A 15,323-nucleotide genomic window follows, 5' to 3' on the forward strand; every position below is an offset into this window, starting at 1 on the left:
GATTAAATACAAATGGTTAATAATTACACAAGAAAAGCTCAAATTCTGAACCATCAGCGTAGTTCAAACCACAACTAAATGAGAAACCTGTTACCCAGTGAAAATGATTAGTACAAGAAAAGAAAGAAAAAAATAATAAAATAAAATAACTAATACTGGAAAAACTGTAAAAAAAAAAAAAGGGGGGGGTCCTTACCAACTCTTGGTGAGAAAATAAACTAAAATAGCTGTGAGAATCAGTGAGAAATCTCTTTAAAAACTAATGACAGCCAGGCAGTGGTGGTGCACACCTTTAATCCCAGCACTCAGGAGGCAGAGGGGGGGGGGTCTCTGTGAGTTCAAGGCCAGCCTGGTCTACAAAGTGAGTTCCAGGAAAGGCACAAAGCTACACAGAGAAACCCTGTCTTGAGAAGCCCAAAAAAATAAAAAATAAAAAATAAAAATAATGAATGGGGCAGTTGAGGTGCTCATCCACTAAAAACACTTGCCAAGCTTGGCAGCCTGAGTATGATGCCCGAGATCTACTCGGTATAAGCAGAGAATTGACTCCTGAGAGCTGCCTCTGACTGCCGTACACAAGACAGCAAATGCACAAGTCAACCTCCCACCAAGACAAACAAATAAATAAATATATGTGATTAAAAAACTAAACAAATAAACAAACAAAAAAAGAACTAAAGAATGGAACTAATGGGTGATCTGGTTCTACAGAGCCTAGAAGTGTGCCTGAGAAAATGAAGTCAACATACAAAACAGACACCTGGCTTTCTGTGTTCTTTGCAGCTCTATTCTTAATAGCTGTAATAGTGAACTAACCAAGGTGTCCATTAAGAAATGAGTAGTTTTTAAACATGGTGTATATCCACAGTGGTGTATTGCTTGACCATTAAGAACGAAATCCTATCATTTGTAGGAAAATGAATGAACTGAAAGACAATAGGTTTGGCAAAATAAGCCAGCCACAGAAAGGCAAATATGCCGTGCTCACTTCTGCTGGTGGAAACTAAAAGTCTTCCCTGTTTAAGCAAGCACCAGGTTGGTCCCTGGATCTCTGAGTGCTTCATTGTAGTCTGAAGGCTGCACCCAGCAGCTGCCATCACGCTGCTAATTGAATATATTGAATTACAGCATGAACACTACAGATATTGTTAGCTTACCAGAAAAACAGAAAGTTGAGAAGCTCATAAATGTTCACAGAAAGAAAAAAAAAATTCCCGGCAGCTGAAATCTACTATAAACGGTGCAGTGGGTCTGGAAAAAAAAATGCAAATAGGAAAGAAGATCAAGATGCATGAAAAGAGAAACCTCCAACAAAAGGACCACAAGCCTCTGCTCCCCTATGAGCAGCGTCTGTCCTGCACGGTGCAGAGGACATACCTGGCAAGAGTGTTATTTAACATAAACAAAAAACAAAAGAGCGGGCTGAGCTGAGCAATGGACTGCAGACCCAAAGACAGTAGCCTGGGAGAAACAGAAATGTTAAAAAACCATCGGAACAGGGAAGAGGAAAAGGAAAGTGCAAAGACGTTACTGTGACAGTTTTGCTGGAGAGCCCTCCTGGGAAACCACACATAAGAAAGTGTCAATATAGCCTTGCAGTGGTAGCACACACCTTCAATCCCAGCACTCAGAGGCAGAGTCAGGTGGATCTCTGTAAATTCCAGCTAACCTGGTCTATAGAGCAAGTTCCATGACAGCCAAGGCTACACAGAAAAACTCTGTCTCAACAAACAAACAAACAAAAACAAAAGAAATGTCAACATGACAAGTAACTTGTCCTGAAATTAAGTGAGTACACACACACACACACACGCACGCACGCACGCACGCACGCACGCACGCACGCACACACGCACAGGCACATACACGCACACACATGCTCATGGACAAATAAGTAAATACATGAACTGTAATACATGAAATGTAATAAAAATTGTTAAAAAATGGCTTCAGTAGTAATGTGGACAACTCACTCAAAAAATACATGAATGACTAACATGACTATGAAAAATGAATTGGTTTTCACAGTTCTATAAATTTAATTTAAAACATGTCTTTTCTCCTACTATAAAATTAGCAAGTATTCTAAAAGTACAATATTCTATGTTGACTCAACAAAGGGGCATTGGACATACTCAGGTGTGCTGATGAGTGGATTTGTTTTAAGTTCAGTTAAAGAAAATTTGATGTGACAGTTTTCATAGTATTTGTGGTATCTCAATATCAACGATGATTATGGAAAATGACCAGATGTCATTGATGAGGAAAATCTCAGCAGAGACTAAGATGGAAGCTGGGTGTGGTCACATTTACTTCCAGTCCCAGCACTAGAGAGAATGAAGCAAGAGGACTAGCCTGGGAGCCTGGGACTCGGGGACCAGCCTGGACTACACATCACAAGAGTCTAATTAGAAAAAAGAAAACAGGAAAAGAGAATGAAATAGGTGATTATAAATTAGAGGGATGGGAGATGGATGGATGGATAGATAGATAGATAGATAGATAGATAGATAGATAGATAGACAGACAAATAGATAATAGATTAAAACGGAAAGACAAGAATTTTATGAGCACAAGGAAATTTGCCTGACATAAATTGAGTCATATTCAGTACTAATTGGGCTGGATAGATTGGTTAAAAAAAAAAAAAAAAAAGGAGACACAAAGTTGGGGAAAAAATGGGGTGACGAATCTGGGAGAGGGTAAATATGTTCATAAGACAAATACATGATGTACGATTATCAAAGAATTAATGGAATTTTTTTTTTTTTTTTTTTTTTTTTTTTTTTTTTTTTTTTTTTTTTTTTTTCGAACAGGGTTTCTTTTAGCTTTGCGCTTTCTGAACTCACTTGTAGCCAGGTGGCTCGACTCACAGAGATCCTCCTGCTCTGTCCGAGTGCTGGATTAAAGGCGTGCGCCACCACCGCCCGGCGAAAATTATTTTTTAAAAGTGGAAAGAAGACTTGTCATTGGCCAGAGAATGCTCATATATAATAAATGGAATTGAACCTGTGTGAGAGCTACTCACACAGTAATCGTGTGCAGATCAGTGTGAAATATGGGTCCCAACAATGTGACCTTTCTACCATAGCCACCTGTTAAGAAAACCACTATTGGAGTTTGTATCTTCCTCAGATTTTTCACTCAGATATAAACATTTAGGTGCATGTTGCACATAAATAAAGTTATTATATGTAAACCTTAAAAGGGGAGCCATGTTAAAATTTCTACATTCTATCTAATTTATTTTCAGTATATATTCCAGAGCTAGAGAAATGGCTTAGGAGTTAAGAGCATTTGCTGCTCTTGCAGAAGACCCCCATTCAGTGCCAAGTACCTACACAGTGGCTCAAAACATCTGTCATTCTAGTTCCAGGCAATCTGATGACCTCTTCTGGCCTCTACAGGCACCAGGAACACACATGGTGCACATATACACATTCAGGCACAATGCTCACACGCATAAGATGAAAATAAATATACATTATTTTCAATATTTCCCATTTACAAAATGAATAAAACAAGTGTGACTATTTTTATTTTTTTTACTTATATTCTACTTTCTCGTTATTCTAAGTCCAAGTCTTAACATATGTAATTATTAGTACTAATTAATTTAGCATCTTGTGTCTTTCATGAAAAAAAAAAAAAAAGCAAAGCTGGAAAGCCAAAGATCATCTGAAGACGTTTTAAAGGCAGCCAGTGTGAGAATTGTTAATTAAAAAAAAAGTTCTTGTAAAAACACAATGGCAATTTCAAATAATTAATAAGAGAATTAGCATGGCTTACAAATCTGAACAATGATCTGGTCAGGTAGCTATTGTTCCCATCTCCATCTCCAGAAAAGATCTGATGTCATCACAAATTAGACGGGTGTGAATTTAGTTGTGGCATAAACATGCTGCAAAGTCTCTTACTGTCCTCTTTGCACTGTGGGGATTCGGTCTTCAGGGCTTTAGGTATTGAAAGTCATTAAGCTACTTTCCTGCAGGGAAGGAGTGCTCTGGGCATTCTTGGGTCTGTGAAGTTAGGTAAGTAATGCCAATAAAAGATGAGTGCAAGCAGGCATCACACAACAGAGCACTATGGAAGTCCTGTTAGTTTCTCCAACATGAGGAAGTAGGTAATTCAGAAGCACATTTGAAAATTGAAATAGCAATGTAAGCAATAATGAAAATTGACAACTCAAATGTTAGGAAGAAAATAATGATGATAGAAACTGACACCTTGTCTATAATTAAGGAATTAGTTTTATGAAATGAAGGTATGAATATATCCTTAAACATGGCTATAAAGATTTACAGGTTCAATGAGAGGGATAACTAGTGAGAATTATTGACATATTTTATATCTTTTTACAAGGATTTTTTGAAAACTGGAATAGTATACATGAACACATTGGATGACAATTTTCTCAGAGATCTATCCAGAATCATGAGTGAAGATCTGGTCTCTTCCACATCTGTCCAGCTGTGCTATGAGAACGTGAATGGATCCTGCATCAGGAACCCTTACTCCCCAGGCCCTCGCCTCATCCTCTATGCAGTCTTTGGCTTTGGGGCTGTGCTGGCTGTGTGTGGAAACCTCCTGGTAATGATGTCCATTCTTCATTTCAGACAGCTACACTCTCCTGCCAACTTTCTGGTGGCATCCCTGGCCTGTGCTGACTTCTTGGTGGGACTGACGGTGATGCCCTTCAGCACAGTGAGGTCTGTGGAGAGCTGCTGGTACTTTGGGGACAGTTACTGTAAATTTCATTCTTGTTTTGATGGGTCATTCTGTTACTCTTCCATCTTTCACTTGTGTTTCATATCTGTGGATAGATATATTGCTGTCAGTGACCCCCTGACCTACCCCACCAGGTTCACTGCATCTGTTTCTGGCAAGTGCATCGCCTTCTCCTGGCTCCTGTCCATCATCTACAGCTTTTCCCTCTTTTACACAGGGGCCAATGAAGCTGGGCTGGAGGATCTAGTGACTGCCCTCACCTGTGTGGGAGGCTGTCAAATCGCAGTGAATCAAAGCTGGGTCTTCATCAATTTTCTGTTATTTTTCATCCCCACACTTGTCATGATAACTGTCTACACTAAGATTTTCCTCATTGCTAAACAGCAGGCTCAGAGGATTGAGAGAATGAGTGACCAGACAGCCAAGTCTTCAGACAGCTACAAGGACAGGGTGGCCAAGAGGGAGAGGAAAGCAGCCAAAACCCTGGGAATCGCAGTGGCAGCCTTCCTCCTTTCCTGGCTGCCATACTTCATTGACTCCATCATTGATGCCTTCCTGGGCTTCATCACACCCACGTATGTGTATGAAATACTAGTTTGGATCGCCTACTACAACTCAGCCATGAACCCTCTGATTTATGCTTTCTTTTATCCTTGGTTTCGAAAAGCCATCAGACTGATTGTCACGGGCAGAATCCTGAGGGAGAATTCCTCAGGCACCAACTTGTTTCCTGAGTAGATTCTTGGTTTAGCAAGGCATTGAAAGGAGAGTCACAGCAGAACATCCCCAGGCAATCTGAGTGCCCAGATCTTCTTGTGTAAAGTGAAGCATTATGCTTCAGCTGAGACCCAATCAAGTAAATCCAGCTATAATTGTTCCCTGATTAGCACAGCATTGAAATTCAGTTGTAAAAGTTCTAACAGGATAGAATTCCTAGAATGGGGGGATGCTGGCCCACTTTGCCTTTTATCACTGTGGTTTTGTTCTGCTTAGGTTTGTTCTGAGTTTCCCCCTATTTGATGGATTAGTAAACCTTTCCTTGTAGTATTCTTGAGAAAATTGTGTGTGTGCGCGCGCGCTCATGTTTATGCATATCTCTTTCTTTGTTTATTATTAGTCATATATATATTTACACACATTTTAAACTATAGAATTTCCCCATTTCTATTGGTACAGTCCCTGGATATAACATATCTTCATTCTTCTGTGTTTTTAAAAAATATAATGTAAATGTGAAAGAAAAACATAGGTGTGAGATGAAAACACGGGTGCACTGTGTTGTTCAGAATCGTGTGTCACAAAGTACAGTTTCAGTCATGAAACATAGTATCAATGATGTTAATTCAGTTGTTGGCAATGGTAAAGAAAAATAACATCGTAGGTAATAACATCCATTCACATATAAACAACCTTGAAATGAGTGTTCACTTCCTCAGAGTCAAAGGACATGAGGTTACTCCTAAATGTTATCTACTCACCAAGGACAGAGTCCCAGCCACAGTTGTCAATTTGCTTAGAGCTCTTTGAATTACAATGTACCTATATTATATCATGACAAAATAATTGTCATGATGTAAAGTATAAGTGAGATTCACAGATAATGTAGACATTGGAAGGAGTAATTAATTTATAGTAATACAACTGCCTAATCTACCAATATTCTCATCCATACTTCTTAGTTCAAAAGTACCTTTGTTGTACAAGATGTTTTTTCTCTAAGGCAGAAAGAAAGAAAGAAAGAAAAAAAGAAAGAAAGAAAGGAAGGAAGGAAGGAAGGAAGGAAGGAAGGAAGAAGGAAAGAAAGAAAGAAAGAGAGAGAGAGAGAGAGAGAGAGAGAGAGAGAGAGAGAGAGAGAAAGGGAAGGGAAGGGAAGGAAGGGAAGGGAAGGGAAGGGAAGGGAAGGGAAGGGAAGGGAAGGAAGGAAGGAAGGAAGGAAGGAAGGAAGGAAGGAAGGAAGGAAGGAAGGAAGGAAGGAAGGAAGAAAATATATCAGATAAACTGTTTGGGTCATTAACACAAGTTCTGTCCATACATGAAACAAAACTATGATTATGACATTTTATGCTGTTTGATCTTTCGGAATCTTTAAGTCTCTCCCCAACCAGACTAGCACAGTCAAATCCATTTATTCACCCTCAGATTAGCTGAGATAACAAATCGTAAGTTACTCACCATGGGCAGTAGTCTGCTCTCAGGAAGAACAATGTGATCATGTTTGTGAATTGCATGCACCTTCCGTGGCCTATATATTTAACAACACCTTGGCAAGTGTTCTATGCATGAAAATTTAAGACAAAATCAATCCTGAGAGCCTTCTTGTACAGTAGCGGAGGTTTGAGGACCCAGGTTGCTTATCCTGTTTATCAAGTTACACTCTGCCTTGTAATGAACCACACATATTCACTTCCCTCTCCTTGTTCATTTGCATGCCTCTGGCAGGGATCTTCCATGTGTACGGAATGTAATGATTAGTCAATGGATTTTTCTGAGCAAACATGTTTTTTCCTCTAAATTTAGAAATATTTTAATATCCTTCTTTTAAATCCAGAAGTATTTACGAGAACATGCATGGTCACAGTAAATGACTATAGCTCAGTATGGATCCCTATGTATCCAGGTGGCTGCTAGACATTGTTACAGATATACCGCATACAAACTTTCCGACGTGTGAGTGTGAAAAGTCATAGACATGAATTTTCTTAAACTCATAAGTATAGGTTGTTTATGGTTCATTCAAGGGGGGCAAGGACATTTACAAATCAACACTTCTTCCCACATTCTTTTTTCTTGTCAACCACCATACCATTATGGCAAACACAAAATATTAGACATGAAAGCCCATTTAGAATGATATGAAGCATTCTTCTCATGTAGAATTTGGTTATGACATTGTGATTCTGTCTTGGGAAGGTGTATAGGGTTCCAGTCACATGTCTGCTGTTTTTGAATACACACAGGGCCAAGGGTGGTCCTTTAGGAAAAGCCAATGCTCCTCATCTGGTCACACCACAACCTCTCTTTTCTAAGCATTTCCTTGGCAGTGCTCTTAAAATTATACCAACTTGGTTCTATGGACCCATGGCGATTTATTCTCTGCTCTAATAAAATATGTAAAATATTACAATTGTATTTATTCTTTAATTGCAAAATATTTATGGTATTTCTATTATACCAAATCTCTCAGTTTTTAAAGCATATCTATTTTTCAAAGTGTGTGTGTGTTGTGTATGTGTGTATGTGTGTTGTATCTGTATGTGTGTTGTGTCTATGTGTGTGTGTGTTGTATCTGTGTGTGTTGTGTCTGTGTGTGTGTTGGTATGTGTATTGTATCTGTGTGTGTCTGTGTGTGGTGCAGGCATGGGGGTAGGCAGGTGCCTTTTACATGGGTTCTGGAGATTTGAACTCAGGTCCTCATGCTCTCAGAGCAAGTGCTCCTGTCTACTGGCTCTCTCCCTGTTCAGAAAGCTTTTCTTTATTGCCTTCTAATAGACAGTATAATGAAGATGAATTTCGTCATTATTTAGTCCTAAGTCAGCTCCCTCTCATCCCTTTTCTAAGAAGTCTATGTGATTTCACTTCATAGTTATCTGAGATTAGTGCCTATTCATTTGTTGTCTTTATTCTGGTAGGCATGTTAATGATTTTATTGACATATATTTGTTATGTCTATTCGAGATTCACTGTGCTATTTCTACATATCTACAAAGCATGTGTTGATCAAATAAAAACCTCTGTTAGTGATTCAACCCCCATAATAAGAAATTATCCCTAGTAATTTCTAATCTCCTTGTTTTATCTTCTACTAATGAAAAAGAACACATGATGTTAATCCTTCTTTCGATGTTTGAGCATTTCTTTAATCCAGATGAAACCTTCTGGATTAAAGGATTGATTTTATTATATTCACTCCATTGTTTTCTCTGTAGATTCTTTCTAGGACATAGACTTTTTCTCTGGTTCCACTGAGAGGCGAGAAAAAACTAGCTCTTGGTCCTGTAGCTACTTCCTGCTCTGTGTGTTAGACTGCGATCCTTTCTTTGGTTTTTCAGTTAATTTGATTCCATATGCTTTCTCTTACTTACATATACTGGGGAGGGGGAATTCTAAGAGGATTTTAGGAATAATATCAGTGAAACTATGTGCTCAAGAGGCTTGATGGGAGATCTTCAGATGGAGTGCAGCATTTCCACTGCTGCCAATGCTAAAGGTTGAGATGCTTAACCAGATAATTACAAGAGTAATTTACTTTATAAATATCTACTATTGTGAGTCCTCATGCAAGACTTTGATGCACTCACCCAGATTCTCCCTCTGTGGACTCCAAGCTTCTTTGTAATGCAGAAATTGAGTGAACAGTGTTAAGGGAGGCATCTTAGAAGTGTATCCTTTCAGGTAAGTCCTTGCCTACATCTTGCCACTAGGGTATCTTCGTGTACGAACATCAAATCTGAACACTGACCCAGAAACAAAGCTGTTACACTTTAAGTATGACTACATCAACAAATCATTTATTTTTATCATGTGGTGATCAAACAGGTGGAATTTAAGAATGACTTCAGTAATATTATGCCCTATTTTGTTTTGATTTTTAAAATTCAATGAGATATCTTGGTATGCAGTCGGACATTTTCCCAATATTCAGGAAAACCATACAGAATGGTCTTTGGGTCTTCAGAGCTAGTCTGTCCTTCCTCTAACTAGGAAGTGTGAACACATCTCTAATTATGGAATAGTTTGAACTTGATACACTGCAGATGTAAAATGTCATTACCATTACATCTATTCATAAGTGGAAGGTTCTTCTAGTCAATCCTTTCCCCTCAGTTTTTATGACTATATGGGAGGTTTCTATAGCTTGGTACTCAATTTCTAGATTAAAAAGGCCATTCCAAAGTCCATTCTAATTGTTATCATAACAATTTAACACTGTTATTTTTCTGCCCTGGCTCCCAACTTCTCATGACCAACTAAAGTCTGTTCATTTATATTGTTTTTCATTCTTTCTTCCTCTTTCCCTTTTTTTATAGAGCCCCCACTCACACTCCAGTATAAGAAAGAAATTAAAAGAGATTTTGGAGAGCAGAGCAATGATTTTCTTTGTGTCTAATAGTGTTCTTGATGGGATCTGCCATCCCTGTGCCTAACCTGGAGTTGGAGGCTCTGTGATTGGGTTCATGTGCAACTTCTCTGGAGAATGTATGTTTACAATAGATCTCTGGTGTGGGTGGTACACTCCAGCAGACCTCTTCATGTTCTCATTTAGAGTCTTGTGTGCTGGAGGACATTCTGTCCATCACTCTTCTGAGGAATATATGAATAAGATGATCCAAGCTTCCTTCTCTTTTAGGGTTCTTTATTGAATGGCCTTGATGACCCACTCTTTATTCGTTTGGAGCAAATTAAGTTGGAATTGAGCACACTGGTAGTAGGAAAAGTGGAATGAGAGGGGGAAGCCTTATGCTGCCACTCTCTAGAAGGCAATGCTCCATGAGCTCCATATGGTCTAGAGAGGATGAGCATCCAGGCTTGTCCCTTCCTGCAGGTTCCTCATTTAACAGTATGTAAACTGTGCAGGATACATTCTACAAAGTCTGAGGAGCACTTATGAAGGGTTCAAATAAAAATAACCCTGCCCCCAGTAACAAGGTAGTGGATTGCCTATGGCAGAGCTTACTGAACAGTTTGTATTTATGCCATGAGACCAGTGTGATTTGGCTCAGAAGCAGAAACACAGGAAAGGCTGTACAAGATTCATTGGCTTCTTTTCCCCTCTCTTTTCATTGCTTTGAGGGGTGGGGATTACTTTTAAAATGTCCTTTATTTGCTTGAGATCCATATTAAGAGTATAGACCTCTCAGATATCACCATGAATGAAGATCAAGCAGGGAAGAGTTTGTTCTCCACATAAAGCCTGATGATTTGAAAGCAATCAATCAATTAGGATATATATATACTCTTGGATGTGGTGATGCATGCTTAAATCTCAGCACTCAGGAGGCAGAAGTGATCAGGTCTCTGTGAGTTTGAGGCCCGTCTAGTCTATGTAGTGAGTTCCAGTGTATCCAGGGCTATGTAGTGAGGACAGAGGTTGGGAAGGGGAGGGACTCACTTGAGATAATATGTATATGATCGCATAACTGTATGCATTTTTCAAACACTGTAAATTGAGGGCACATAGTAGACCTTGCTTCTAGTACAGACATTTCAAGCTTAGAAATAATGTTGTGACCAACTGTAATTGAAATTCTTGCCAGATGTGGTAGTGCATGTCTCCCTGGCACTCGGGAGGCAGAGGTAGAGCAGGTGGATCTCTGTGAGTTCTAGGCCTGCCAGGGCTACTCAAAGAAACCCTGTACTTTAAAAAAAAAAAATATTTATTTATTTATTTTTGCATATGAAGAATTTTTTTTATTCTTTGCCTAAAATGAGGCTTTTTGAGGACAGACATGCTCAAGCAGGTGTGGACTGAAGCCCCAGATGCAATCCTAAAACTGAAGCTTCCAGTGCTCTCAGTGACTAGACAAGCATGCGTGCACCTGAGGTCTGACTAGTAGGTGAGGAAGGAAACACTTGCTAAACTGCACTTGAAGGAAAAAAAAAAAATGGTTTCTTACAACTTCTCACTCTACTCCGAGCACCCACAAGCAGTTAACATACACTTGGAGAAACACTTGTCAACCCTTGGTAGTGATGGAGAGCATCAAGTTGATTCAATAATGCGCTAACCCAGTGACCTTCTGAGGCCATTACCAGACAACCTGGCTGCACATACCCAGTGCCCAGTGTTCTCCAGTGACAGATTAGTACTTCACCCTGCATGGTGTTTGGTTACCTCCAGCCTCTAATCCATAGAGACGGGAATAACATGCTTCCTCTCATTAACACCCTTCAGAGTTTGTGCTCCGCATGACCACAGGCCATCATTATCGCATCCTTTTCTTACTTTGGTCATAATGAGGACTATTTCACACATTCAGTCACTGGGGGGATGGTCTCATTAGAAATGTCTTGGAGGACCCAACTAAAGCTCGGGTGCAGAAATGGGAAGGAAAACTTCGTCTGATGTAAGAACCAAAAGTTTGCCTGAGAATCCTGTCCTCGGCCTTAGAGTCCTAAACCCGTGGGAATCAGGACTTCTTCCTAACGCTGCCAAACTATTTACTACAGATGGCTTGGGGAGGACAACATTAGGAAAGTCATATTTGTGCAAGAATTTTAGAGGCCTTGAGGCAAGCCTCCATCTACATCCTGCCTCAGGGTTGGGAGAAGAGCGGCTTACTGAGTTAGTAAACATGAAGTCACAAGTTAGCCTAGATTCCTGAGCTTAGATGATGTTAATATAGAATAGTTAGAATTCTACAAATACTGGAGCATCTCTACATAACCATATTCTAGGATCCCTAAGCCAGGATCTGTCTGTTCTTACGCTTACCATACTATCAGGAGCATTGTCTTTTCTCTTCTGGAGCTGTCTTCACAGGCCTAGCCCTCCGACTTGTGATTCAGTGTTGCTTCATCTTCAAGACCTCAGGCTTTATGATCATAGAGATGACAGGCATTTTTTCATTACTTTATACCCAGGTACAGACATCCACTATGTTCTGAATAAACTAACAAATAAATCTCAGAATGATAGAGTGAGCTATAAAGTTATTTCTCTACCCAATGGCAAAGATGCCAATGGAACAATTTTTCTTTACTGGAACACAGGTCTCAATGGGAGGAAGGGGAATGTTTGTCTCCTGAGGATATATAGAAACATTTAGAGACATTCACTACCAGGGGATGAGGTTAGCTATTACTGGTTGTACATAGGAATGATACTTGGTACCACACAACATATAGAATTGTTTCTTATATCTATAGAAGATAGATGGGAAAAACCTGGCATAGGGTTTTGTAACATAAGCAATTGAATTTATTTTAAAAAATCAGACACTAAGAAAATGTTAGGAGAAACCTGAAAAATAACTGAAAAAGAATATTGATTTTATTGATTTGTGATCAGATAGACAATAAGATGAAAAAGAACTCTCTCTCACACTCTTCATAATGTACCATACAAGCTTATAAATGCCTGCATGTCTCCAGCTCTGTACTGCCAGAGACTTGAACTCTTCATCCAGAAGATTGAAAAATATATTTCCTTGGTTTGCCATGTTCCTTCTGCCAGGGTTGAGATGATGAACACAAAATCCATTTCAGAGTTCTCACTCCTGTGCATTGTTCTTTGTAAAAATGAAATCTCCATGGAAGCATGGGCAAAAGGGGCAGTCTTTAGTAACCACAGAGGAAAGTACACAGAGTGGTCACTGCAGATCTGTTGAGTGGATGGAAAGACTTTGCACACAGATTCCTGGGTAGCAAGGATTTAAGAGCCGAATTCATTTTCTCAGTAGTCTCGGAGAAAAGCTGATGTCTTTAATCCATGTAGTTCTTTAAAGCCTCCATGTAATATATTTCTCTTCAACGTAGTATTTCCCCATAGCTTGTCATCTTGCTGCTCGGTAGCCATGGGAACACCATCGTATCTCTTTAAAACCCCAGGAAGGTGACCAAGTCATGACTGAGAAGTGGGGCATGGTTCAAATCTGTAAACAAAGGACAAAGAACTATTTGCCTAGAATACTTCATAGTAATTAATGTAGGAAAGAACTTGTTTTGTAGGCCAATGTTCCTAGTAATCACTGTTGAATATAATCTTATTGGTTCACACCTTGCCCTACTGGGATTCTGTCAAGGCGTTTTCCCATTGGTGATGTCTATTTAGCTGAAGGACTGCATCCTTTAGGCAGCAGTTTAAGACATGTAACATGGAAGTAAATGTTACATGTCCATAGGTGAGCCACCAGTTCCACAGCGGCATCGACAGTTACGCTGCAGCCAGAGGAACACTAGAGGTAAAAATAAAATATAAAAACATATTAAGGAATCAAAGAAAGCTTAACCAACTAAGAAAAAAGACTCATTTGCTAATTGAAATTCAATTTTAGTAATTTTGGACCATACAGTATTTATCGGATTTTATTTTGTTCCAAAGAATGTATAGAAGTTGTCAGAAGGTTTAAAAGTGAAAAATTATATTAGGCTTAACATCTCATAATATCCTCTGTCATTTTACTGGATTGATGTGGACTTCTTCCCCTTACAGCATTGAAAATTAGAACTCCTGAATCTTGAGAATCAAATGCAGACCTTCTGCCACACGCAAACAGCAGCAGCATGGGGAGTAACTCGTCTCCACCCACAGTCTTACAGCTCTGCTATGAGAATGTAAATGGGTCCTGTGTGAAAACTCCCTACTCGCCTGGGTCCCGGGTCATCCTGTATGCAGTCTTTGGCATGGGGGCTGTGCTGGCAGTGTTTGGAAACCTCCTGGTAATGATATCCATCCTCCATTTCAAGCAGCTGCACTCTCCCACCAATTTCCTCATCGCCTCTCTGGCTTGCGCTGACTTCTGGGTGGGAGTCTCTGTGATGCCCTTCAGCATGGTCAGGTCCATCGAGAGCTGCTGGTACTTTGGAAGAAGCTTCTGCACTTTCCACACCTGCTGTGATGTGGCATTTTGTTACTCTTCTCTCTTCCACCTGTGCTTCATCTCCATCGACAGGTACATCGCTGTCACTGACCCTCTGGTCTATCCCACCAAGTTCACGGTGTCTGTGTCAGGAATTTGCATCAGCATCTCCTGGATTCTGCCCCTGGTGTACAGCGGTGCTGTGTTCTACACAGGGGTCTATGATGATGGCCTAGAAGAATTATCCAATGTCCTCAACTGTGTAGGAGGATGTCAGGTAGTTGTGAATCAGAACTGGGTGCTGATAGATTTTCTTTCCTTCTTTATACCAAGTCTTGTTATGATCATTCTGTATGGTAATATTTTTCTGGTAGCTAGGCAACAGGCTAAAAAGATAGAAAATATTGGCAGCAAAACGGAGTCATCTTCAGAGAACTACAAAGCCAGAGTGGCAAAGAGGGAGAGAAAAGCAGCCAAAACCCTGGGAATCACTGTGGTGGCATTCATGATCTCGTGGTTGCCGTATAGCATTGATTCATTAATCGATGCTTTTATGGGATTCATCACCCCTGCCTACATTTATGAGATTTGTGTTTGGTGTGCTTATTACAACTCAGCCATGAATCCTTTGATCTATGCTTTATTTTACCCATGGTTTAAGAAAGCTATTAAGGTTATTATGAGTGGCCAGGTGTTCAAGAACAGCTCAGCCACTATGAACTTGTTCTCTGAGCAAATATAAGCAAAGGCACAGAGGACCTCACAGATACCCTTAATTTCCTGATGAATTGGGTCTTTAAAGTCTAAGAAGACACTTCATGGAAAAAAATAATGGCTGTGCAAACTACAAAGGATGAGTTAGCATTTTCTAGTCTTGTCAGAATGTGCACCTTGCTGCCATTTCTCTGAAAATACTAACTGGACCAATAAATGTTAAGTTTTTATTAGAGTACTGCTTCACAGATGAGCATGCGACACTCCTTGCATTTAATTTCCTCCATACATCCTCCTTTTAATCTGTGGATTTTTTCTTGGTCCTGGCATATTCTCTGAAGACATTGAAGATCCCTTCTGATG

The 15,323-nt window shown here is 39.7% G+C and overlaps 2 protein-coding genes across 2 annotated transcripts; both read left to right on the forward strand.

Annotated features, from left to right (window-relative positions):
- The first annotated feature begins 4,389 nt into the window (after positions 1 to 4,389).
- LOC114698604 (trace amine-associated receptor 7a-like) lies at positions 4,390 to 5,527 on the forward strand. Its single transcript, XM_028877343.2, has one exon. It carries the CDS (start codon positions 4,390 to 4,392, stop codon positions 5,464 to 5,466), a length of 1,077 nt encoding a protein of 358 aa, XP_028733176.1. The 3' UTR covers positions 5,467 to 5,527.
- An 8,378-nt stretch (positions 5,528 to 13,905) lies between these two features.
- Positions 13,906 to 14,988, forward strand: LOC114698605 (trace amine-associated receptor 6). The gene has a single exon (XM_028877344.2). It carries the CDS (start codon positions 13,951 to 13,953, stop codon positions 14,986 to 14,988), a length of 1,038 nt encoding a protein of 345 aa, XP_028733177.1. The 5' UTR covers positions 13,906 to 13,950.
- The last annotated feature ends 335 nt before the right edge of the window (positions 14,989 to 15,323 follow it).

Source organism: Peromyscus leucopus, chromosome 8a (assembly GCF_004664715.2).
Source record: "Peromyscus leucopus breed LL Stock chromosome 8a, UCI_PerLeu_2.1, whole genome shotgun sequence".
In the NCBI taxonomy this organism is placed as follows: domain Eukaryota; kingdom Metazoa; phylum Chordata; class Mammalia; order Rodentia; family Cricetidae; genus Peromyscus; species Peromyscus leucopus.